This window comes from Triturus cristatus, chromosome 6 (genome assembly GCF_964204655.1).
Source record: "Triturus cristatus chromosome 6, aTriCri1.1, whole genome shotgun sequence".
In the NCBI taxonomy this organism is placed as follows: domain Eukaryota; kingdom Metazoa; phylum Chordata; class Amphibia; order Caudata; family Salamandridae; genus Triturus; species Triturus cristatus.
Genome location: NC_140589.1, coordinates 1,515,017,480 through 1,515,045,172, shown reverse-complemented (window position 1 = coordinate 1,515,045,172; position 27,693 = coordinate 1,515,017,480). Strand labels below are relative to the sequence as shown.

General features: G+C 44.6%; 1 protein-coding gene across 1 annotated transcript in view; it reads left to right on the top strand.

Moving 5' to 3' along the window:
* Positions 1-27,693, top strand: part of HAO1 (hydroxyacid oxidase 1) — a 197,053-nt gene that overhangs the window by 164,306 nt on the left and 5,054 nt on the right. Inside the window, exons 5-7 of the mRNA XM_085612643.1 lie at positions 8,011-8,102; positions 24,289-24,447; positions 24,529-24,598. Coding sequence (XP_085468769.1) covers positions 8,011-8,102; positions 24,289-24,447; positions 24,529-24,598 — 321 coding nt within the window. The remainder of the gene's footprint in view (positions 1-8,010; positions 8,103-24,288; positions 24,448-24,528; positions 24,599-27,693) is intronic.

Sequence of the window (27,693 nt, the reverse complement as noted above, 5' to 3'; positions counted from 1 at the left end):
CGCACCGTGCGCGCGCTGTGGGCGCTCGGTGAGCTTCGCGCACCCCGCACTTTTTCGTCAAAAAAATAAATGTTTTTTTCACCCTTGGGGGTCCTTCAGTGACCCCCTGACAAAGGCTAGGGGGACAGGAACTGTCCACCCTGCCCCCTTTTCACGTTCTCCACCTTTGTTTTTCACTGCCTCAGACTGCTAGAGACAAAATGGCGGCCGACACTTCCTGATTTCGACCGATTCGAATGTTTACTGACATCTAACAACCAATCAGAATTGCGCTCGCGCACGTCACCGTGCGCGCACGGTGCGCGCTTGTAGATATATATGTACTTTTAACTGAAATTTTCTCAGGAACTACTGAACAGATTGACTCCAGATATTCAAAAGGCACATCCCTGACCTGAGGACTACCTCTCTGCCAAATTTCAAGTAATTCTGTTCAGCCGTTCGGGCTGTACCTTGGACTAAAGGTCCCTATGGAAAAATGCATGGGGAAAACGCGTTTTGGGACCCCCCTTTTTTCTCGGCCCCCGCTTGACTAATCACCCCGAGACTTTCAGGGCGGGAGCGGAGCGGAGCGCCCCACCTATTTTGAAAAATTCGTGAGGATTCGTCAACCGGCGCCAAAGTTATTCAAAATAGAATTTTCAGATTTCCTATGGAAACACGGTCCTAACTATAACTATCTACTGGCAACCAGTAGGTAGTTATAGTTAGGACCTAGTTTTCATAGGAAAAGCGTTTTTTGTTTTCCCAATAACTTTGGCACTGGTTGACGAATCTTTGCAACATTTTCAAAACTAGTGATCAGCTCCAGTCAGCTCCTGTCTTGAAAGTTTTGTTGTGATTTGCCAAGCGGGGGCCGAGAAAAAAGGGGTCCCAAAACACGTTTTTCCCATGTTATTTTCCATAAGAAACTTTAGACAAAGCTACAGCCAGAATTGCTGAACACCAAATTTGGCAAAAAGGTAGGTCTTGGTTCAGAAAGAGCCCTTTTTGTTAAATGGTGTAATTCTGTTCAGTAGTTGCTGAGAAATTAGAAAAAGAAAAAGTTTTGATAACTGGGGCAGCGCTGGGTTCGCGATCCCTCCCGACCACGAGCTTCATTCTAATTGGCTGCCAACACTCCAAACCAAGGAGTGTTGGCAGCCATCTGGTGACTCGGTAGAACCGAGTCACAAGAAAACAGTAGAAAAAACATTAAAAAAGAAGAAAAGGGGGCAGGGTAGAAACACCCTGACCCCCAGGGCCAAAAAAGGCAGGTTTTGTTAATAATTTCAGCGGAAATCGCGACGGGGTCGCGAATCCCGCCAAAATTATTTAAAAAAAAAGTCCTTTGGTAGGCCAGGTCCCGGGGGCACTGTAAATTCATTAGCGGGGGCCCCCGCAGGGCCGGTGCTTTTACAAATAACCGTGGGGGGCACGCTACCCCGGGGACCACCACCTACCCGGTGCTTTCACAAATAACCGTGGGAGGGCACGTGGCCGCTCTGCAGCCCCAGGGACCGCCACCTCTCCGGGGCTGTTAAAAAAAGTGTGGGGGTCCCAATCCCCCCCACACTGCTCCAGGTACCGCCACCTCCCCGGGGCTGAATGTTTTATAAAATACCCTGTGGGGGGGGGCTCGAGCCCCCCCAAATGTACTGGGGACCACCACCTCCCCAGGGCAGTTACCGAGCTCCGGGGACCACCTCCTCCCCAGGGCTTTGCAATGGTTGGGAAGCAGACCACGCTGCCCCCCTCCTGGAGCCCTCCATGGCCCTGGGGACCACCACCCTCCAGGGCCAGCTCCTGCAGTGTCCCGGGATGCCCACCTCCGGGACACTGCTGTTTGCTACGGCACGGGTCCCGCCCTGTCATAGCAAACTCTGCTTTGGATTTGGCTTCCAAGATCCAAAGCAGATTGCTTTTCCACAAGGGGAGCTGCATGTTAGCAGCTCCTCTTGTGGAAAAGCAATGCTGGCTCCTGCAGGAGGCGGGGAGCCGATGGGACAGTGGGGGAATTGGGGCTTCCCCCATGGTCCCCAACAGAGAGGCCATGTCCTGGGGATGGGGTCCCCAGAGCCAGGAGTGGCCTTGGAGAGGGGCCACACGGCCCCCCTCCGAAAAATAAAATAAAATATAACAGGTGGCCTGGCCCTGGGGGATGGGGTCCCCAGGGCCACAATTGGCTTTTGGAGGGGGGCCACGCGGTCCCCCTCCACATATTAATAAAAAAGGTGCAAGGCCCTCGGGAATGGAGTCCCCGGGGCCAAAAGTGGCCAAGGGAAGGGGGGCCACGCAGCCCCCTCCCCCAAAAAAGGAACCAGCAAATCACCGGAGGCCCCGCCCCCTCCCTTCACCACGGTGCAAACGCGTCCCGTGGCGCATTTTAAGTTGGGTATTAAGTCCCCTTGAATCCTGAGGGTTTTTGTGTCCACATCCAAAAATAAATGGGCCTTTATGAAGCAGACTGTAGGGTCGTTTCTGGGTTAAGGTAGGACCATCATGATATAGTGTTGGTTTGCCTGTCCTCTATTGTGTTTAAGAGGCAACCCCATCTAGAAAGGCAGTCTGTCTCCTGTATATTTTCAGCCCTATACAGTTGTTCAGTTCGTTTAAAACAAAAAAAAACTACTTTGGTCCCCCACCAATGTTATCTTTCCGGATTCTGTTTTAATGGTCAGTACGTGGTTCTGTGCTACTCAGGCTCTATTACCGCTGTTATATATATTTTTCTCTAATCCTCAGCAGACCATACTCCGCCCTGTCGGTATCAAGTGCTTGGAACTATGACATAAGGTTGCGCCATATTTTGCAGAACCCTTTCGGCTTATGCTTTTTTTCAGTGATTCTATTAGCATTTGCAAGTGTTGTCTTCCGTCAAAGCACTCCCTATTGTTCATAGCAGCCATTGTAATTAGTGTAACTTGTATAGTAGCTTTAAGCGCTTCTCATAATGTGTGTATCTGTGTCCCCTCTTTATCATTCTCCTACAAGTAATCCTTGAGTGCCTTTCTAATCTCAGCTTTATTAGGTTTGCTAAAGAGAAGGTTCTCCCAGAGGCACCAAGGGCCACAAGTCTTTTCTTGCCTGGGCACCCACATGTTCACGTGTATCTGTGTATGGTCCAAAAGGGATTGTACACCTTTGTTGAATGGCATCACCTGTGCCAACATGTGTCAAACAGAAGCAGTGGTATTGGCACGCATACATGTGGCACGCTGCTGAGGTGTATGTGCAGCTGCCAGTGTGTGGGGGGATAGATGTCGCCAATCATCATCTATGCATCTATTAAGCTCACATTTTTCATTCATTTATTCTTTACCAGAAGAGGACATAGTTCCAACATGTTTTGTGGATGTATCCAGGTCACTGCACACCACTAAGTTCAAATCTCCTCCTATAAGTATACCCCTATCTCATGTAGCGGAATGGCAGTTCTAAGAAATGTCTCTTGGCCAGTGTTGCATATATTGTGGCTACTGTAAAAGTGTGAACCAACAGTGAGATTTTAATGGCCAGCAGTCTCCTGGAATCTCAGCTGGTTTGTCAATTACGCTCCCCCTGAATGTGTTCAACAGCAAGATAGCCCACTCAGTGTTTTGGGCCTGAAGGAGGAAGATCTGGCAGCCCGAGGCACTGAGCAATGAGAGTGGCCCCTCTCTTAGCAGGCCCTTGAGACCTCCTATGTTGAGGCTCAACAGTTTAAGATCCACCATTTATATCCCTAGTAGGAGCTTTTGATCGCCTCTGTACCATGCTAAGTAATGTGTGACATGTTACACACCAAGTGGCTGTTGTTCCAAAAACATTTGTATGCCTGTCTAACAGGACCTTAAAACGATGTACTTACCTCCACCCAATTTGGTAAACTGAACAACATCAAACATCCCCACAAGAATAAATTGACCCATGGTCCCCCAAATATGACTATCTATGGTAATTAAGTCAATGCCTTTCTTCCAGTGGTTAAGAAGGTTTTTCTCCTCAGCTGCCAATATTTCTCTCTGTCTAGGCTACTGGTGGCTCCTCCAATCCGAACCTCATTTCACTTTAATGTGCAATCCTTGTGATCACCTCGCACCCTCCAAATGTTGGTACTGGTATTGACGCCATTTGGTCAGTCATGACTCCCTGAGCCTCAAAACCGTGTCAACAGTGTCTGCCGCTCCCCTTCCAATGTTTCTTTCAACTATTTTCAAGGTCTTCACATGCTCTTTGCCTGTTTACATTTCTCCTTGTCCATGTGAGGGGAAGAGACTTACAATGAGCCCTCTTGGTCAAGATGCCTTACTTGTGGTTCCTCAAAGTTGAACTGCTGACAGGTCTCGGTTAGAAATCTTAGATGATGTTGAGCGCCAGCCCATGAAAAGATTATGAGGAATTGTATTTGACTTCGTTGCTTCATAGTCTGGTGCACTTTTCATAGTCTTTCAGGAGGAATTGAGAGTTTGTTACGTGGTCTTTAGGCGGGAGCACCTCATGCCTCAAGATCTCTAACTCCTCCTCTTGCACATCCCTGTACTTTGTAGGGAAGAGACTTTAACTCTGAGGTCAAAGAGATCTTCATTGAGAGTTTGATTGTCTTGTTTAACTTACATTTTCAGTGCCTGGAGGCAATCATGTAAGTTCTTGAACAACTCCTCCATAAAAGTACAGGTCACCGGTGGTTCCTGAGATTCGCCATCGTTTTGTCGCAATTTGCTCTGAGTGGGTTAGCTACCTGATGGTTTGATAGGGGTGTCCCGTCTGAATGCTCCAGTTTCAGACAACATATCTCTAATAAACAAGTCTTTTTTTTATTTCTGGCCATTGCCATTTTACACTTTGGGTCATTAGCTACTGCAGATGAATTCTTCACATTGTTTCTAGTCTAGCCTTTGTGTTGTGACCTAACATAGAGGGACATATCTCCTAATACCAAAAATCCAAGGTTCCTTGGTAGTGGTTCTGCCATATGGTCCAGTACAGTACTTTACACATGGACTGTACGCGTTGATGGGAGATTCCCCCTTCTGCAGTGTGGTCAGGGCATATTTGCATGTAGAGGTCCCTGTATTATGAAGCCAGGGGAATTCCCAGTATGCTCCCTCCTAAAACCACCAGTGGATGTCTATGCTCTTGTTCCCCCAATAAGTGTACATATGCAGGAGCTACTTTAGCCCTAAATTCGTCGTGCTATCCCTTTGTCCATGCTAGGGAGGCACAGCTTTGCAAGGCCTGTCTTTAAATAGCACCACTCCTGTATTTCATCTGTTGTAGCCTGGGATTGCTATGCCCCCTTGGCCAATGTATTACTCCTTATCTCCACAACGGCCTAGGACACATTGCTGCACTGTCAAGTCTGGGTTCATTGCTCTACTTACTCATACCTGCTACTCCTCTAACTCTTCCTGTCCAGTATGATAGGCCTATCCACAAATGTGAAAGAAGAATGTGAATGAAGGATGATATGACTTTTGTACCATGCATGGCTGTCAAAACTGTTTTCCCAGGGGTGGCTAGTTTTCAGAAAAAGTAGGCTTGGTAGGTTATTCTGTGTGCCGTTGACACCAAGCTGACCACTGCAAAAATATCCCATGGTGAGTAAATTGCTTTTTAAGCATAGTTATGACATAACTAACTCGAAAAATATAGAGAATTTTCTGAATTCAGATAAAGTTTGATATTTACACGGTATTCTTCAAATGAAAAAAATAGGCTGTGTGTGTAAGGTTCCCCAGTGCCCACATCCCAGGAATCTATATGAGCTCAAAGCATTCCACATTGCAGGAATTAATGTGAGTTGCAAATTGTAGTCTCGCTCACATACTTGAGGTACGATTTTCATCAGACACAATGTCAGAAACCTGCATGGTATGACTTTTTTTGTTCCCGGGCAAATTATAGATGCTTCCCTCACAGAAATGTGAATACGTTATTTGATTCACAGAAAGTGTGATATTTACCGGGAAGTTTGGGTAAGAAATGTCTGGGGTTGGTGGGTTTGTTTGGGTGGAGGCAGACTGGGGACTTATATACAACAGGCAACCATCACCTCAAAAATCTATCCTACACAAATATCATTTCCTCTCTTCACACAGCAGAGTTTTTGGCCTTTACCGTCCCATGCAATAGGCCCACACACATATATGGGTTACTATTTTGTGTTGAGCGAAGTGTGGGAATGAATAATGGCCGGACATTTATTATATATATATCTATAATTTCTCTGCCTTGTGGGGCTTATAATTCTATATCATGCTCCCAAAAAACATTTTGAAAAAACACCCCCAGAATTATGTGGCATTTTGAGTGAAGCAAACTTTGGAGAGGTAAAACAACCCATATGCTTAAGGTTAGACTCTTGGGCACAATAACAAAATGCATATTTTTTCCTCAGACACATTTGTTATTCATTTAATTTTGACTTTAAATACTTATAAAGAAGCTGAGCCTCCAGTACAAAACATAAAAATTTAAATTTTGTCATCTATTTCTCTTTCCTGACAATTATTTTTACTATTTTTGAATGAAATATTTTCTTTTCTTTGGAAACATCAATTTAACAAATGACCCTTTGCAGAACTCAGTAATGTGTCTACTTTTCCAAAAAAGAATGGCTTTTAAGGCTCACCATGGGTTTCACGCCCATTCTTTAACTATTTGCAAGGAGGTATAAACCACCAAAAAATAAATTATAGGTCACCACTTAGAAACTTGTACAAACTGCTGAAAAATGTTTTTTTTTCCGCCCAGCCTGTATCTGAAAGTAGAAAGAGAGATATTAACACAGCAAACAGTTTGCTGGTGCCATTTGTAGAATAAAGCATTTTCTATCCAAACACTTTTTTTTTGCAAACCAAAAAGGTAAAATAAAAATAACACATTTTATGTATTTTCTCATGTCCCTTCGGGTTAAATCACCAACTGTAGGCACCTTTAGACTCTCCAACGAGGGCACATTTCATATGTAGAAACCAAAAGGTTTTGTAGGGTTAACAGTGAAGGGCTGCATGTTAAAATGGGCTCTGCACTTAAGGGGTTAAACATCTGTTAACCCCATTTAAATGTCACTGAAAAGGCATTTTTATGTTATGTGGTTAATTTAATTTTATGTGTACAGTGCACATTCATCAAGGTTGGAGACAAGAGCAGCAGATCATATGGACGGCAGTGGTCCATCATCAAGGCAAGAGGGGTCTCCCTGTCCACCTTTTGCACGGCATGATAAGTGTCTGTTAGGCTGTGCTAAATGCACAGGTGCCTGCCAGCCTGAGCCAAGCTTTACTGGGCTAATGATTTCATAGCCCTGAGGGCACAACCTCATCCGTCATGCAAAGTGCTTTGACAGCCTACCCCTTATCATGAGGGTGAGTGTCTCTAAGAGCCCCAGACCTACAGTTTTAAGCCTCAAAAGTACCCAGAACAGAGTATGTAATGGGGTGGGGTCAGCAACTATCACTAACCCCATCTCCTTCTGTGAGGAGTTAAGGAAGGTCATTCTCTCATTGTTGACTCATGACAAGGAGAGCAAATCAGAGAAGTCACTGGGATCATCCTGTTTCAGAGTATCCAGCTCCTTACAGTGCATTCTGCTTCCGCTCCTGCCACCTGCTAGACCTGCCATCACTTGATAAGTAATTAAAAAAAAAATTGGGTGCATGAGTTCATGTACAAATGTCTGTGTATGTGAATGGATGTACGCATGAGTATGTGCTTGTGAATGCTGCATGTATGTGTGGGCACTGATAAATGGATGGGTGTTAGTGAGTGAGCATGTGGATGAGAATGAATATGGGTGTTCCCACCCCACCACTACATCACATTACGGACCACCACTGCATATGGAGGCTCATCAGGGTAAAAAGGATGAGAAAAAAGCATTGAATTAACAACAATGATCTAACACTTTCCAGAATTTCAAGTGGCAACAAATAATTTCAGCATTACCAGGCAAACCATTACAGTTTACAACTTTTCTTTCTCTGAATGCAGTCTCACATTTCATGGTGCATTGACTCATGTGATAACATTAACTCATGTTTGTCACAGCGGATGATGCTCGGGAAGCTGTCAAACATGGTGTTGATGGGATACTAGTTTCAAACCATGGAGCACGTCAACTGGATGGAGTTCCTGCTACCGTGAGTAATCACAAAACTACCACATTGTCTGGATATCTTATCAACCAATGTGAAACACTGCTGTATGCATTCGTTTATTGTTCTTGTCTTTTAATTTGTGCAATATCTGTAACATTTCCACACGTTTTAACTCGAGTTTCATGCATTAACTACTCATGAATTTCCTGGGCTTAATTACTAAGTTTTCCGAGTCATGAAGCTGTGTTCTGTCTGCATATGGTCAGGTTGAGCAGCATATCTAAGACATGAGTATGCCATAACCATGTCCAGAAAATGCTTTATGATTTTGCCCTGAGCAACCAACACTGACTCGTTCATTCTGCAATTGAAAGCATGAGCCTCACATGCTGTTTCGGATTTTCAGCTCTGCAATCAAATTTCTTTCTACTACTCTGAATAGGGACACCCTAAGAATGCCTCCTGGCAGTCAATGTCAACCACACATTCAAAGGCAACATGTTAATACATGGATGTAAGAACAGGGAAAATATTGAACATTTTATTTTCATTATCCTAAATTAAAAAAAGAAATCCAATTTATATATTTACTGAAAAAAACAAAGGTTACAGTGACGTTATAGTTAGGCTCAGATTTCACTTATACAAAACCATTGAAATTCAGCAGTTGTAGTTACCTGAGTTAACTATAACGTATGCCTCCGTAATGCACTGCTGATGACATCACATATTGCATTACTCATGAGATGGTCACAGATGACATCATTCAGTGAGTGTAATTTTTTATAAACGTTTCTGAGACTTAAAGATATATAATAAGCTACTGCTTATGTTAATTTACTATTCTTTTACGTACTACTAATGAGGGACACTATTTCTGACATATGTGACTTGAGTGGTTGTGTGATTGTATACGTGTGTAAATAGGTGTGTGGGTGTGAGTGGATGTGTGAATGGCTGTACGGGTATGCGATTGGGTGCATAGGTGTATATGAAGGTTGTGAGTAGCTATGTAGGTGAGTGAGTGGCTCTGTGAGTGCCTGCATTGGTGAGTGAGTGGGTGTGTCACTGGCTATATGGGTTCGGGATTGGCTCTGTGAGTGGCTGGGTGTGTAAGTGGATGTATTGTAGAGTGAGTGTTTGTGTGAATGGCTGTACGGTTGAGTGAGCAGATGCAGGAGTGTTTGTATTGTTGTGTGAATGGATATGTAAGTGGGTGTGTTAATGCTTGTATGGGTGAGTGAGTGGCTGTGTTGAGAGGCTGTATGGGTGAGTGAGTGGCTGTATAGGTGTAGAAGTATGTTTCTAAGTAGCTGTATGGGTGAGTGTGTGGCTGTGTGAGTGGTTGCATGAGTGAGTGGTTATGTGAGTAGATGTATGAGAGAGTGAGCAGTGGTGTGAGTGGGTGCATGTATGGGTATGTGAGTGTTTGTGTGGGTGTTTGAGTGGGTGTATGAGAGGTTGTACAAGTGTGTGAGTGGTTCTGGGAATGATACCATCAGTGATGTCATTTGAGATGTCATCAGTGATGTCACTGACCATATCATGAGTAATGTAATATGTGAGGTCATAGCAGTGCATTACGGGGGTGTAAGTTATAGTTAGCCAGGTAACTATAACTGCTGAATTTCAATGGTTTTGTATGAGTGAAATCTGGGCGTAACTAAAATTTCCCTGTAAACCTTTGTTTTTTGGGGGGAATTTCTATAGCTTTATAATGGTATTTCTTTAATATAACATCGCTGAAACCTTTGTTTTTTAAGTGAATGTCAAAGCCTTTTTTTAATTTTATTTCCTAGTTGTAACCATTGAGAGTGAGTGTGTGAGTGAGTGCATGAGTATCTCAGTGGGTGTGAGGATGTGAATGGGTCTGGGAGTGGCTGCATAAGTGTCTCACCCTTGAGTGGGTATGTAAGTGTTTGAGCTGGTAAGTGAGTGGGTGCGTGAATGTCTAAGTATATCTGTGAGTGAGTGTCAGAGTGTCTGAGTGAGTTTAAGAATATCACCAAAAGAGTGTGAGTCAGTCTGTGAGTGAGTGCATGAGCATCTGAGTGGGTTTGTGAGTGGACGTGAGAGTGTCTGAGTATGTCTGTGAGTGGGTGTATGTGTGAGTTCCTTAGTGGGTCTCTGAGTGAGTGTATCAGTGTTTGTGTGGATGTGTAAGTAGCTGTGTGAGTGACTGGGCCACAAAGGAACAGCACCTGCGACTTAATCCAACAAGAATCCACAGGTTTGCACAAAATATCTACCTAAGTGAAGTACTTTCTATTGGTTTATTACTAAGTGCTCATTTCATGGGTAAACGCCCAGTACGTATTCTACACAACAGCTGCATAATGGAGCATGAGGAAATGTCACCAGTGACGTTGTGTGCATTTTGGCAATGTGATTGTTCCTGGTGCATTTATATTAGGCCTAGGTGGAGTTCGCAGAGTGTGGAACTCCGCGAAGTGACAAACAATCTCTGCCAAGCTAAGTGGAGTACTGCGAGTGGTGGAGTGGTTTACTTTGTGCTGTTTGCACTGATTTTTAGTGCTGGATGTTTTTCCTGTGCTGTAAAATCTGAACAAACTGCATCTTGCACATTGCAAAAAGGGGCTAATTCTTTCTGCCACTCGAGTAAAAGTTCCACTCGAGCAGCAGCTTCCTCAACGTGAACAGAAGGTTTCTCAACGTGAGAGGTAGCAGACATCTGCAGTCAGAAATCTTGTTGGGAAGTGGTGTAGCGTTGGATTTTCCTCGCTTGCCAACTTACTGTTGGCGATAGTGATAGAGGAAAAAACACCACTCCGCGTAGCACAGAATGCGACAAAAAGACTAAAAAGAGGTAAGTCTCCACCAAACAAGGTTCTTTCTTCTTAACTATATGATGCAAGTGCTTCTTTGTTTGGTGGAGATGTCCTCATATTCTTCAGCATCAAGATCTCCTCACCAAAATTGTCAGGATACGTGTTGGGGGTGGCTCTTGTTAAGCTGTCAACAACCTGACAAAAGGCAGGAAGACCTTTGCATACTACTAAGGTGGTGATTTTCACATTTGAATACTTGTAGCAATTTAAAGGGAGAAACATGGACTTTGTTCTCACTAGGTAAGGACGAAAAAGAAACCACTTGTTACGGTCAATACAGATTGCCTCCATCAGCTCAATGACACAGTCACCTCCACAGAGCATTTCACATTGTCTTTCAATATGGAATTGCAGAGAAAACACACTTGCTCTGCCTTTGCCAACCCAGGACTTAGAATCATTTGTCATTTACAGAAGTGGAGCTTCAGCTGGAGCATCTGCTATGTTTTATTTGTAAGTGCTTTTTGTTGAGGTTTAATGTCTTTGAAAGAAGCATAAGGGCCAGAGTGGCCCCGAGGACCCCATCCCCGAGGCCCGGCCATAAATGAATGGGGGAGGGGGGCTGCACAGTCCTTCTCCCCTTTGGGCCCTACTATATTTCAATCGGGGGCCAAGTGCCCTGGGGACCCATCCCCAGGGCACTTGTAGAAGTAGAAGACAGTGGGGGGAGCCTGAATGCCCCGGCAGTCCCTGCGAGCTCCTACCTCCAGCAGGAGCCGGCATTACTCCCACACATAGGGAGCTGCTAAATCTGCAGCTCTCTATGTGTGAGAGCAATCCTTTCAACTGCTTCCCTGCCTGCTTGAAAATCAGCAGGGAAATAGAGAAAACTCCACTCCTAGCAAGTGGGGGCAGTTTGACAGCTCTTGCTTGCTGGGAGTGGAGTTATGTTTGCTCTCACGTGGCCGAACTGTCACAACTCCCACCAAGCAAACGCAAACAGCTATCTCCCAATTGTGGAGCAAGATCCAATCTGGGGGATGGGGATGGCGGTCCCCAGAGGCCTATATGGCTCCAGGAGGATTCCTGGTTGAAGTGTTGACAGACAATCAGAGCTCTGCAGATCTCTGCAAGCTCGTCAATATTCCTGAATGCTTTGATACCTTAGAAATCCAAATTTGGATTTCCTTTAATTTTTCACAAACTACTGAATGGATTTACCAAAGCATAATCTGTGAACTGAAAGCTACCATTCTGCCAAATTCTGTGTAATTCTATTCAGCGGTTCGGGCTGCAGGCGTGTTTAAATACTCTAAGGGGAATTAACATGGGAAAAATCCTCCCCACCTCCTTTTTCACCCTCATTGGACGGATCACCCTGATACTTTCCATGTAGAACTAGAATTATTGAACACTTTTTGGGGACAATTTAGTGACGATTCGTCAAACGACGCCAAAGTTATAGGCAAGTCAAAAAACACTTTTCCTATGGAAACTTGCTCCTAACTATAACTATCTACTAATACATAGTTTTGCATTATATAATTTATAGAAATTATAAAAAAACGAAATATCTGAAATTAACATTAAATTATAAATAAAATTATATTCAAAAGTATATCAATTTAAAGATTCTAAAAATATCTTTCAAATATTTCCCACCCCGTTGCCCTGAAATTCCAACATCCACAAAAACAAATTAGATTACAGAAAAATAAAAACACATCACTTAAAAGTGTAACACAGCTATACAATAAGTAAACATTAGTAAACGAAAACATTTAAACATGAAATCATTGATGGTAGACTTGGCATCTTTTGGCGTGTTTCCCCTGAGTTTTTGCTTTCTGACCTCCTGCTTTTGACACTGTTTTTGATGGCGTAGTGTTTCTACACACTTTTCTCACTGCTGACTAGTGGTAAAGTGCAAGTGCTCCTGTGGTAAAATCTGTTATGGATTGGTGTTTCCATGATTGGCCTGTCTGATTTACATGTCAGTCCCTAGTAAAGTGTACTGTGTGTGCCAGGGCCCGTAAATCAAATGCTGTTGGTGGGCCTCAGCACTGGATTGTGCAACCCATGCAAACAGCCCATAAATGTAACTTGGACCTGCCATGGCAGAGCCTGTGTGCAGTCTGGTACTGCCATGTCGACTTGGCAAGTGCACCCACTTGCCAGGCCCTAGCCTTCCCTTTTCTTACATGTCAGTCACCACTAAGGTAGGCCCAAGGTATCCCTGTGGGCAGGGTGCAGTGTATGTGAAAGGTGAAATAGTGAATTACTGACAATTTTGTTTTTCACTATTGCAAGGCTGCCTGTTCCCCACAAGAAAGAATGGGGAGTTTGTTTATAACATATTATGAACATAACTATATAAAATACAGTTTAGTATGCCTGAACTCAGAATCTAAAGCTGCATATTTTAGTGAAGGTGATTTTTACATTCTGTGTTTGAAAATACCACTTTTAGAAAGTAGGTATTTTCTTGCCTAACCATCCAGTGTGCCTCTGCTGGGTTTGTGGATTGACTGTCTGGGTTTTGGATGACAGGGTCTGGGGAGCAGGAGTGGCTCTGGATAGTCTAGGTGGGTCAGAGAAGGTCTGAATAGACCTGGGCTGCATTTAGACTAGGGGGATGAGATCTCCTTGCACCTAAATGGGCTTGGTCTGCCTCTGACAATGCCGTCACTACCTCCTGCCAGGAAGCCACACCAGGGAGGGCAGAACTGGGTCTGGCTGGGCACAGACACTCTCTTCGTAAGATGACAAAGGATTTTGTGGTATAATATTGGTGCCCAAACCCCTGAACTTTTGAACTCTTTTGGACCAAGAAGACTGCCAAGAAGAAGAGCTGGAGAAGCTGTGAGGAGGAACTACCACTTTGCTGTGTGCTTTGCTGTATTGGCCTGCAGTGGCTGCTTCTGTCTTGGGCAGTGAAAGGACTGGACTGAACTTTCTGCAATCTACTTTAGTGAGTTTCTCCAAGGGCTTGAGTTAGAGCTTGCCCCCTGTTCAAGAAGTCTCAGGAACAGCAAAGACTTCAAGCTCTTCTGCCCTGAGCACTGGGGACTGTGTGTTTTGTGCTGCAACATAAGAAAAAGCAACTCAACGCCGTCTACGATGCCACTGCCAACTCTGTTTCCTGAAGGCACCGCAGAGGGCACTGCCGCAATGTCGCACCGCGACCCTGGTCCCACCGACGATGCCTCCTGATGCCGCCACCGAGCTGCTGCTCGCACAGTGACCTGTGGGCACCGCACTCCACACCACCTCACTTCATGAGTATGCCTGGGCCTCCCCGACGACGCCGCTCCATGCCAAAATCGACACCGCTGCTTGCACCGTGGCTCGAGGGCAGCGCTCGGAATGCTACAAGACACACCACCCTCATCCCACACCAGAGCCTTGGCCTACCGACGCCGGTGTCATCGACTCCAGTTCGTCAGCTGACGACAGCTCTACAGCAACGACGACGACGCTGCTCGCACCGCGACCTGATAGCAAAGCGACTAACACTGCATTCACTTTGCACTGTGACCCTGGTCTAACTGACTACGCCATCTGATGCTGCCACCAAGCCACTGCTCGCACCGCGCCCTTAGGGCACCGCATGCCGCACCACTGCACTTCGCACCACAGCACCCGATGCCGGCCAACACCAGCGCTCCTGTCTTCAACAGAGAGGAGTTCAATCCGCAACACGCGTGACTTCGAGGTCCCTGACGAATCCTGCACCGACCTACGGAACTGACATCTGCGGATGCCGTGCTTTCCGAAGCTCAGCGAGAGGTCGCGGACGCCCTGCATTTCTAAAAGGTACTATTTGCTGGTCTTCCGAAACCGTAGCTGACCCGCGAAACCGCGGTCAGCCAGAACTGTTTGGAATCGTTTGTTCACGACACCGTGATAGCCCTGGACAGAGCTTTCGACATCAAGGAACAGTTTTTCAAGCATATTTTAATAACTGAAGATTTCTAAGTACTGTATTGTGGATTTTTATCGTTTTAGGTCTTGTCTTAAGTATATAAAAATATTGGATATTTTTCAAAACTGGTGTGGTGTCCTTTTGTAGTTCTTACACTGTATTACTGTTGGTTATGTGCAAATGCTTTACACACTGCCTCTAAGATAAGCCTGACTGCTCGTGCCAAGCTACCAAGGGGGTGAGCAGGTTTTTTTTTAGGAGTGTAACTGCCTTATCCTGACTAGGAAGAAGGGTCCCTACTAGGACAAAGGGGAAAACCCTTGCCAACTAGAGACCCCCATTTCTAACAATTAATTAACATGCAAATTACTAAAAGCAATTACATAATTAATCCAATGATCTAATAAACCATTTAAAAAATAAAATATATATTCAAAGTATTACAATTATTTAAGTGCAAAATGAATTACATAATTATGTACTCAACAAATACATTAAAAAATTTCCCATCCAAGTCCCCTACAAATCCAACAATCAACCCCCCAAAAAACCGGGCAAGTGAGACATGCCTGAATCCAGAGATGAACCTCTCAGCTCCGTGAAACAGAGCAGAGAGGAGGCTGGAGGAGTGCACGGTGGTGCCTTGTGGAACTATGGTGGCTGCCCGAGGGGACTGAAGTGTGGAGGCTCAGCAGCAGCCCGTAGGGCCCTCAACACCACTCCTGAATATTCAGTGTGGCAGCCTGACACTACTTCTGAGGAGGTGAGCCGTGCTGTTTTCTGAGGGGCTCTAGTGCTGTTGGCACGATAACAGCTGGCCAAGCCTGGGGGCTGCTATGATGCAGGTGGGCCAATAGGCATGAGCGCCGCTCCCTGCCTGAGCAAGGGCTGCTACTCACTTGTGTTTCCCCTCCTTGCTTTACTCCTGAGCGACCGTGTGGCAGTCCCCAATGGGCTAGAGGAGGGGGAAGGGCAGTCTTCAGAGGACAGCGCAGCCAATCCCTTGCGGGGCGATATTCACCCTGTGCGGGCCTGTCTCGGCTCTCCCCCAGCACCTACTAGCTTGGATTCTGGTGTGGATTTTGCCCTGCAACTGTGGCCTGTGGTCTTCGATGAGCCCCCTCGCATCCTACTGCCTACTCAGAGCAGTAGACTATGTGCCATTTGGCTGCTTCCCATGAATAGTGACCTCTACAGAATATACAGGGGCAGGCTGACTCTCTGGGGTCCCCGCTTCCCTGAGCGCCTTCAAGACATTTGGGGTGCTGTCCCCTTTGGTGCTTGTGGGCCCCCCCTTCACCCGGCTTCACATAGATCTTCACTGTTCATATTGTTGCTGGCCCTATTTTGGGATCTTGTCTACTGGCCTGGTAGTAATCTGATTGGCCTCATGCCTGGCACCAGCTGCTGGCTCTGCTGTCCGGGACCTGCCCTGCACCTGAATGCTGCCCCTTCATCAAAGCTTCTGGATTCTGGGCCCGGTGGGTCTGAATGACTGTGGCGCTTCCACGGACCCCTACATTTCTGGCAACATTCTCTACAGGAGGTGGTGATCCTCGGTGGGGACCCCTGGTCTGTCGCCTGTCTGGGGGTGAGGAGGCATGCTAAATGTCCCCCGATTTCACAACCACAGCTGGCAGGTTGAGCCAGGGTTCTTTCTTAGGGGCCCTGCATCTGGTGGCCCCTGACCTCGGCAGATCTCCATCTGCTTGGCTTCCATGCTGAACGGGGCGCCTGTGGTTCACCCTCTCCTTCCATTCCTGTACCCCCCATCGACTTATGGAGGAGCATTGTCTGGCCACAGCGCTTGTTGTGAGACACATCCTTGCCATGTCCTCAGCTAGGATAAGGAAAGATCGCTCTCTTAAGGACACGCTCACGAGGCCTACTGGGAGTGATATGGGGACAAGACCCTATGCCGGCTAAGAATCTTCACACTAGGTCAGATGATCAAGATGTCCCAGATACTAACTAATTTCTAGAAACTCTTTTTGCCTAGCTGCGGGAAAATTTGCAAGCAGGAAAAAGAGATCTCTCGGCTGATCTGTTTTAAGTCTGCAGAGACCTGGAGGAGGTTGGCGATAGGTGTTGGCCCGAGAACAGCGAGACGCGTCCAATGATGAGGAAGTAGAAAGGCTCCAACAAGAAGTTCTCAGATTGAAAAAGACAAACACCTCGACCTCCAGGCCAATGCCGAAGAGCTACAAAATCGCTCTAGGTGAAATAATATTAGGGCAGTCTTACTCAGGCTGAGGGTTTGATCTGAGGGAATATGTCGTAGCCCTGTTCCGGCGCATCCTGGCTGCACCGGGAGATACTGATAATTAATCAAGTCCATCGCGTTTGCCTGCCTAGACCAGACAAAGCATTACCTGTGAATATCCTAGTCTGCCTGCAATACTTTCAACTGAAAGAAACTATCCTTCATAAGGCCCAGGAGGCCCGCCCGCTTCAATTTTGAGGACATGCACTGGTACTATATCAAGATTTGGCAGACATAACTCTCCAGAAACTTAAGGATGCCAGCATACAATACTCCTGGGGCAACCTTTTCTGGGTTGTTTTCTGCTGTGAGGGCAAACTATACCAACTTAGATCTCTAACAGAACCATGCAGTGTTCTTGGTATCGCTGACTCCCTGGATGACCCCAGCCTCACCACGTCTCAAGATCGCCCGACTCGTAAACGCTTCCACTGGCGGCAAGCTGGTAACTCCAATGCAACTATGAAACCGGACCCTGCAACTATAGCTCAAGAAAGGCAATCAGTCCTGAAGTTGTTAATGGAGGGCTCTGGTGAGTCCAACACAGGCCGAAGTGCTTGTACCTCTAAACCTATACCACTACTATGCCCGGCAGGAGGGCACCTGGCTAGAGGGTATCAGGGACAACAAGCATCCAGTTTGGGTGATAACCCTGCTGCTCCCTCCCTTCGGGATCATCCATGGCTGCCTATCCCTGCCCTTATTTGGCTCACATTCATGAATATATACCTCGCCATGATGGACTTCTTCTATTGTTAAACGTATATTTGATATGTTCTTGTTTGATGGTTTTCTTTTATAGGGTTTCTTTTTTCTTTTGCTATTCCATATGGGCCAGTACTTAGGCCCTAGCCTGAATGATCATGGGACTCTCTCTTGCTTCGAGGAACTCATTGCTGTGAGCTCTCCTTCTGGGAGATATCAGATTTCACAGCTTTTACCTCCCCAGTCTCATATTTCAAGCCCGTAAGATAACCATCCTCAATGTGTGGGCCTTTTTCAATCCCATCAAATGGTCTGATGAGCTCTCTTTATTGGAATAGTCCTGCAGTAATATCTGCCCTTTACATGAAACATGTCTACTCTCAAAAGATACACATAAAGGGACATCCATTTAGTCATGGACACTGACTTAGATCACTCTGGGCAGTGCTCTCACCAAACAAGAGCCTTTTCAGCCTCAGGATTAAGGTGGTTAGCGGATTGTGGACTGTGGGATGTCTGGCACCATCTTCACCCACTGTCTAGAGACTATAAGTTATATTCAGTGTCCCACAAAACGTGTTCATGCATTGATCACTTCCTTGCAACCCTGAATCTGTTGGCCCTTGTCTCGGAGCCAGTCATTGCTCCACGATCACTGTCAGATAATGCCCCTCTCTCCTTATCTCTATGACTTAATGTCACTCAACCACGGTCTTCTTCCTAAGCATCTCAGCGACTTTTTATTGCAGTCTCCAGAGGCTCCCTTTGATGTAGTAATACCGATTACCTCAAGGTAATGACACTGGTGAGGTTCCTCTATCCTTTTCTGGGAGACCCAGAATTTGTAGTCTGTGGAGAACTCATCGCTCTCTCAGCAGCTGAAATCTGTAGATTTCAAAATAAGAGGCTGCTCTTAGAAAAATTGGTTCCTGAATTAGAGGCCATTCATACACGCCCCCAGGGTTTGGAGGGAGCTTTAGAAGCAGAGGCTCCTCCTTAAGCTTCTTGATCTTGACCAGGCAGAAAACTTCATGGCACGCCTCTGGCCCTCTAATGGCTTCAATGCTGGAAGCCGTTATCTCGGTTATACCGAAACCTAGCAAGGATCCAACTAGATTTGGGTCCAATAGACCTATTTCATTGTTGAATACAGATGCTAAACTGTTCACTGCTATCTTGGAACGCCGCCTAAACCCACTCATGCCAGGTTAAAGCAAGCAGGACCAGGCTGGATTTATCCCAGCGCGTCAATGCAGCGATAATACCAAGCTCTTTCTCCATATTTTGGATAAGATCCATAGAACGCGAAGAGAAGCTTTGTTTCTTTCTATAGACACCAAAAAGGCATTCAATCGCTTCCACTGGCACGATCTCTTCTCATTTTTATGCCAGTTCGGCTTTAGGGACAGATTCTGTCAATGGATCAGCTGCATCTACAGTAAACCCAGGGCTTCAGTGAAGTTTAAGGGCCTCTCTTCCTCCACCGTTTTAATATTTTGGGTTACGTGACAAGGGTGCCCTTTATCTCCTCTTCTCTTCACTTTATATATAGAGCTCTCACCGGTGTTGCAGTTGGGGTGACTAATATCTTATCAGACTTTATGCTGATGACGTTATCTTGTCTATAACCAATCTTATATCCTTACTCCCCATGCTGGTTTCTGAGCTTAAACTATTCGGCGAGCATTCTGGTTTTAAGTAAATCTACAGCTATGGCAGATTTTGAATCACTCCATTGACTCTGCACACTAATTGGTCCTGCGTGCTCAATTTCTGTTGGAGTGGGCAAATGACTCCATTGAATACCTTGGTATCAAACTGGCCAGCTCGCTTTCTAAGACTCTGTCTTATGACGACTCGGCTCAAATCTCTCAGACATGTGGAGCACTAGCTGCATGGAAAGGGTTTCGGCTATCTTGGACTGGCTGAATAACAGCTATAAAAATGACTATACTTCTGCGTATTTTATACATGTTTCAGACATTATAGAAGACACCTTCTCCTAAGGCTTTGCATTCCTTACAACTAGAGATAAATCAGTTCTTGCGGGATGGCAGGAGATCTTGCCTCCATCAAAGGCTTCTCAATTGTCTGAAAAGGAAAGGAGCTTAGTGGTCCTTATGGTGCTTCATTACTTCCAAGCCATGCAACTCCATTTCTTGGTGGAAGGGAACCACACTCTGTCAAAAAAGCATTGGTCTTTTATGGACCAAGCTGCTGAAGGTTCAAGTAGCTGGAAGGAGGGTTACCATGCAAGCACAGAACCTTGATCTTAAACTCTTCTCCGGTCACAAGCTCCACCCTTAAAGTATGGGATACAGTGAGATCTGGCCTGACAATTCTTTTGTCCCCGATGTCACCGATCTTCCATAACCCGGATTTCCCTCCAGAGCTGGCGCCGGGTAACCTCCCCGGGATACAGCACAAAAGCAGGGTGTCCCTTAACGCCATTTGAGCAATGGCTACTGCTTAAAATGTATGATGAACATCTCATATCTAAATTGTACACCATGATTCCTAAGTATACCACCCCCTAAAAAACTAAGGCTTAGAATCACTGGGAGACAAAGCTTGGGGGGGCCCTTACCCTTAGGGAATGGGAAGACATTATCTATGGAGTTCACCACACAGCGCACAATTATTGGTATCTGACACCAGACTGAACCACAGATGGGACTCAGGGAATTTCAGTCATTGCTGGCGGGGATATGTTAACCTGGGGGCTCTCCTGCATCTCTTTTGGCATTGCCTGAAACATACCAGATTCTGGGACCAAATCCTTTCTGCCATTACCACCACTTTTCACACCTCCATCCCTAGGTTTCCTGCATATACTGTTTTGGGATTCCCGAATCCTCTGACCTTTCCTTTAGGGGAACCATTAGAATCCTGGATCACACCTCTTGGTTACATAAATTATGGTTTATCCTGGGAATGGAGAAATTGTGCTTAACTCTGGACCCTAAATCTACTTTCTCTGTTGACAGATGGGGCCCATTTATAGAAATCTCATCCTCTGAATTTAGAGAACTGACATGCCTCTCATATTTGAGACTACTTCGATTGGTTCCTACCAAGTCCCCTGTCTCTGACTAATGACTGTTTCTGACCACATATAGATCCTTTCCTTTTGGTTGTGTCCTTATCTCATAGGCACCAGCATGGACACTCTTTCTACAGAGGAGCAGGGTTTTGTGGGAATGGGTTATTTTATTTTGTTATAGTTTCAGCTTATAAAATTCTGCCTGACTTAGGCTGCTGGCCCCAGGGTTGTAGGCAAACAGCTGTGTTCACTGTCTTAAATTGTATTCCGCTGCCGGCCACTGGTTGTAGGCAAACAGCTGTGGTTTACTTTCAACAGGCCTAATAAACAGAATGGTCCATTAAATAAACTAATAACACAAAAACTAATAAACCTCGACTAAATATTTAAAAAACAATCTATGTCCAACAATATTTTTTAAATTATTTTATTAAAAAATATTAAAAATCGCTATTCTTTCTTTAGTCTGTTCCGCGAAATTTGTGTCTCACAATGTTTTTGACATCCCAGTATTTTGAGAGAATACCACAGATGGCATCTATAAAAATTAAAAGATTGTACAGCTAAATCCAACCATTTTGAACTCCTCTGTGAACAGAACTAAGCAGTCATGGCATATCTAACAGTAGTTCTTTAGTTGGCACAAATATAACTTTACTGCCTAAAATAAAATTCATTTAATTGAACTAAAGGAGTCTTTACTCAAAATGTTTCTTGTTCTCTTAGACTCATCTGTTCTTGAACCATTTTAACTTGGTCTTAGCAAATTGTACTAATCCAGCTACAAATGGAGAAGAAACCATGGGTTAATTCATAAGTGAGAGATGTCTCTGATTAACAAGAAAATAAAACAACAGTCAACAGCTTCTTTGCATCCCAAATAGTTGTAACATTAAAGATTTGGCTAACACTGCAAAATCCTATGGTCAGTTTAAATTTCAAATGGTTCTCTTGTGCCCATCAAAATGTCTTAATTCAGTTGTTCATGGATAAAAATTCTCTTTGAAGAACTGAATAGTTTTATTCCTTCAAAATATGAGACAAATAAGAGACAAAACTTTCTGCTCCATTTGATCTCTCACAAGTGTCTGAAGTATGTGGATGACATAAAATACAATAAAAGCCTGAGTAAAAAGCATTTAAGTGTACAAAAAGCCTGTTCTGATTCTCATCCTAATGAAATGCTTTATTTTTTATCTATGCAAAATTCTTCATACATTGACAATAAAAATGTGCATTATATGAGAAGATGCATGTCAATCCAAAATGTCTTAAACTTTCTTCAGACCTAAGATATTCCACAATAAAAATGAAATTTTCAACATCTTCTTTCTCAAAGTCACACTTCTCAGATTTACTGAAAACGGAAATTGGTACATGCATGTACCAAACTCAAATGTTATTGATGTTCATCGTAATATAATTCAAGTAGAACAATGTTAACTGGTTCAAGACATGAGAGAATATTGAATACATAGCTCACTGACAACAACTGCCAGGCACATTGAAAAACTCTAAAGCCTTCAGCATCTACTCTTTTTCAGTTAAAGAGTAAACACACCCACAATGAACAATAGCACAAAGTTTGATTAATATAGACCAATATTATTCCATATGAGGAGGAACAACCTTGCGCTTACAAAAATGGAGAACAACCATAGCACTACTGCAGTGCCACTGTTGAGATGTTAGCAACTATCTAATTCAAAGCAGAATCATTAATCTCATTCATTAGAGAAAAAAAGTTTCCTTAAGTATAACAATAGGACTGACAAGTCCGTGATGACAGACTTTGCTCAAGTAGACCAATTTACATACAGATCATTCCTCTTTAAGCAAGGCAACAAGTATTGCTTTAGATCCAGAAAAGTCTTGCAGTGGAAACGAAACTTCACATATTGGACCTAAAATTAATGTCGAACCATCAACAATCTGAATCATTTCAGGAGTCTTCTTAAGTTTATGAGGAATATTATTCTTATTGGACCATTCTTGATCAATCAACATTCCACAGTTACCACTATCCAACAATGCAGAACCATTGACAACTTTTTTCTTCTTCTGTCCTTATAGCAATTGGTAGAAGGAACATATTTTTATCAGTATAATCTAACTTATAGAAGACAACACACTAATTTCTGCATCATTTGTTTATATCAACACAATCCAGACACAGCCCTACCGTTTCACCAGCATTCCTTTCCTTCTTCAGCTAGGTGTCCCCAGACTACCTCTCAGGGCAGGTCTGACCATAGCGGGCACCGGGCATTTTCTGGGTGGGCTGGAAGAATGGGGGTCAGTTTTGGAGCGATGGGGCCTGCTTTTGTTACGGGGTGATTTTGCTGCAATATCACTCCCCTGTAACAAAAACGGCAGCGGTGCTTCACACTAGCACCCCTTCCAACTCCCCCCAGGGCCGGTGCCTCTCACTAGCACACTGCCCCACCCCAAGGACGGTCCAGCTGCATTGCCAGGGCTGGTTTGTGTTCCCAGTTCAGCCCTGATGCCTCTACTTGCATTGGGGCGAGGGCTCCACTGAAACCTCTGATCAACTGGATAAAATCTTCTTGACATCCTAGAATATTCAGCATTTTTTTCTTGGTTTATGTCTTATAATCTAGGCTCAATTATTAGTGACCAAGCAATAAATTGCGAAAAATCTCAGGATGCTGCGAACAAACCAACGTATCTTTTTTCTTCACTCAGGCCTTGTTGAAAAGGAGTAATCAGCGTCCTTTCAACTTAGGTTGTTAGAGCCTCCAATTGACTTCAGCATCTCATGTAAGTCAAAACTTACATTTAACTTCTCTGGAAATATGGCACACAGCTTTCTCATCAGAATACACCAAGTAAGCACAGTCGTACATCATTTTAAATGCTGATTTAATTTCTAAAATATTTGCCCATAACAATCCAGGTCCAATATGGCAACCAATTAAACAAAAACCTTTTGCTTGATCTTGACTAAACTGAGCAGGAATTCAATATGCATTGTGAGAAATTCTAAAATGTATCTTAACTTCACTGAATCCCCAGAAAGGTATGGGGCACATGAAGGAACTACTGAATTATTAGCAGGACTCTATAGCAAAGTCTACTTTAATGCCAAATTCTCAAAGTGAAATTGTTGTAGCTCTTGAACTTTGTCTTATAGTACAGGCAATCCAAAGGAGTCATTGATCCTGTAATCAGTCAAGGACTTGGCACAAAGGTCTGTTCACTCACCTTAATTGATCGTCTGAGAAAAGGCCGCCATAGCATCACACTGCAGTTAATTCTACACTTGGAAGGTGTCAAGTGTCGCTTTATTGGTATCCCAGCTGTAAGCAAAAAGCACCACATATGATAGAAACCTTCATTCTGTTGATTGATAGTGTGATAGTTGATGGTATTGGCAGGAGGGCTTGGGGTGTCAGTGTGACTCATTAATATATTTATTGATTTGTCATTTAAACAAATAATTAATTTGTGATTGCCCCAATTTTATTATTTGATTTACTTAGATTGATGTCTTGCCTGAAATTGTTGAGGCTGTTCAAGGGAAAGTGGAAGTATATCTGGATGGTGGAATCCGAAAAGGCACAGATGTCCTGAAAGCATTAGCACTTGGTGCAAAGGCTGTCTTCATTGGAAGACCCATTCTTTGGGGATTAGCATATCAGGTAATTAGGTTATTGTGTGGGTAAATATTTTGACTACACAACATGCATTTCATATGTGGTATTTTTTTTAAATATAAATAGGGTGAAGATGGAGTTTGTGATGTTCTACAAATGCTGATGGAAGAGCTCAGACTTTCTATGGCTCTTGCAGGTGAATGATCTCTTGTCATTTTCATTGCAATACTCATTGATGCAGTTCCACTAATATGAGACGTTATTGGTCAAAAAGTAATTTTTTAATGCACATTTTAATTTTTAACATTAAGGGACACGAGGTACATGTGGATGTGTGCTTAGCTTTGTTTACTTTACGCTACTTCTGGGCCATTATCGAAATTGAAATATCAAGGTTTCTAACGTCCTCCATCCAGCACCCAATATTGCCCAGGCTTCTCATCTTCAGCTTGAAGATGCCCAGGCTACAGATGTCCTGAGAATGTCAGCCAGAGAGGTTGTGATAGCTTTTCAGATGTGTTAGCTGGTTTTGATGTTCTGGGCTGGCAAGGGCACTCAGTTAAGATCCAGTGTGGTGCAGTCATGTCGTCATATATCTTCAGGCCCTTGATGAGGCATTCTGCAGCCTGCAGGGTACCTTTAAGGGAGGGGGCAGTGTGGAATTTGGGGAGCCTTGGAGCAGGGCATTTCCACCTTCCAGACACAAGATTCTGAAGGCTTGAACAGCAGTTCTGAAGTAGAATTCGGGAAGAAGTTATTGCAGGTGAGGCAGTGCCCAGGAAGAAGTTGAGTGACTTGCCAATGGGTGAAAGTTGAAGTTTGATTCCATCCAAGCTGAAATCATTGAGACAAGCATGAATAATTGCTGTGCGTTTTTCTTGGACAATACTAGGATGTATATCTTGGTGGGGCTGAACTTCAGGTAGGAGCAGTACATCCATGTTCGGCTGAGGGGAGGGCAGTCTTTGAAGCATTTGAGGAGACATTCAAGTAGAGATGTGAGGTATTGGTAGATTTGGGACTTTTAATACTGTTATTAGTCAGAAGAATCCCAAGTAGCGCCAAGAGAGGTTGAAGATGATGGGAGACAAGATGAAACCCTGGAAGACACTGAGGTAAAAGGGATATTGTGGGACTTAGAGGTGGCGATGTAAGCAAACTGGAGTTGGTTTTATACATAGGAGAAGCAGCTAAGTGAATTGCCTCTTACTCCAATTTGAGACTTCAAGGTGTGGTTAAGGATGTGATGATCAACAGTTTGAAAAGAGGAGTTTATGTAAATGATTTGCAGTGTACCAATATCTGTTCTGCAGCCTGACCTGAAGGCAGATTAGTATTTATGTAGGAGATGATGTGCATAAACTTCTTTCTTGATGATTGTAGGAGGCTGACTTAGTATGTGGTGCAGACTTATTTAAGTGAAGCACCTTGCGCTGCTCCAGAAAACCCTTCTGGTGATTTTAGTGGTCTTAGACAACCTTAAAAAGCTCTCTAAGTGGTAGCTGTGGAGAGCATCCTTCAGGCATATTCAGAAGGAGGGTTAAGCAGCTTGTTTTACCAGATCTAATGATGTAGTATAGGTTGAACTAAAAAGAACCACACAGTGTATGTATAGAAATATGTCTATTTATTATACAACACTCACAAACACATTAGTATATCTCCTACCCTGCAGATATAAACACAAATGCACATAATACTTCAATTGCAAATAGGTAAGTTAGCACAATCCACAGTGGTCTCCAGGGGGAGACCAAACCATATACTAAAAGTGGAGTACAAACTAAGAATGAAGTCAGAACTTGGACCAGGAGACTCAGAAGAGCTGGGGACACAAGGAACCATCCAGGGTAAGTACCCGGGAACCCCACAGAGGCTGTCTGCAGAGTAGAAAAACAGCTGTGTACTCAATAGCAGTCAACGGGAATGTTGTGTTTGCTGTTTTAAAGAAGAATGATCCTTGCCAGTGGACCCTGTAGAAACCACATGGAAGACAGAAGGTTAGAGAATCACCCCATCTGTGTATACCCCAGGAACCAGGATACCTACACTAGGGAAGCCGGGTGCATAGGTACAAAGTGACGTTGGAAACCGCCGTAGACCACAATCGAGAACTTCAATAAATATGCCTCTGGCAAAGACTGTGCAAGAGTCCGGTGGAATCCAAGGGTGGATTCTTGAAGAGAAGAACCTGTAAGCAGAGGGGATAGAGTCTATGCCACTTGGAGGTGACCAGGAGGCATGGAAGAGCAATGCCCATCAATGATGGGCAGTTCAAAGGAGTTACTTTGACATTGTTGCTGCAGCTGTGAGGACCAGGTGAGGCTGAGGAGGACCAGGTGATGCTGAGGAAGACCAGGAGCCATGCACAAGCTGTTCCACATCAAAAGTCGAGAACCAGGGGGACTGTGTCCGGCGCAAGCACCAACATGCCTTGGCAGCTGCAACAGGCGTGGAAAACAAAGCAGGAGAAATGTTGGGACCAGCAAGGTCCAAGTGCCTCTGTACAAGCAGGAGAGTCAGAGCAGGCCTCAAGAAAGCAGGGGAGCCCACTGAAGCAGGAGAAGACTCTTAAGAGGACCCACAGGCCAAGGGCACAGGAGTCACAAGAGGACCTCAAACAGCTCACCAAAGATGAAGGGCCACGGTGCAGAGGATGCGGTGAGGATGCTTAGCCTGTCTGAAAGAGATCCTAGAAGCTGGACCTTTTTGTAACCTGAAGATCTCTGGAGTGTAGAGTGAACTAGCCTTGGCAATGGCAAGTCAATGCATTGAACAAGGGTTCGGTCCCAGAGGTTTCAATGAGGGATACAGGCCTAAAAAATGCAGAGAGGACAGGTCAAGCCTTGATATAGTTGCAGAACCATGACCTGTGTTGCTAAGTCTTTAGAAGTCCAAGGGACATCAGGAGCAGCAGAACGCTCAGCTGTGTTGCTGTGCCTGCAAATGCAGGGGAGTGACTCCTCCACTCCAAGGGAGATTACTTGGGTGTCCTTCCTTGATGCCTACAGTTCTGTTGAAGATACTGGAAGAAGCACAGACACAGATGGTGAAGAAGACTTGCAGGACAGTGAGACCAGGAGCAGCAGGATCTTTCGTGGTGCAGTCTCAGTTCCAGGCAAAATCGAGTGAAGTCCAAGTGTCCACACTGTTGAACAGTGATGTGGTTTCAGGCTTGAGTCTTATCCTATGACGAATCTAAGGGCCCACCCACATGTAAGCCCTTTTATACACTAAGAAATGGTTTAGAACGACTCAGGGGTCCCTCACAGAGGAGGGGTTGGACAGAGG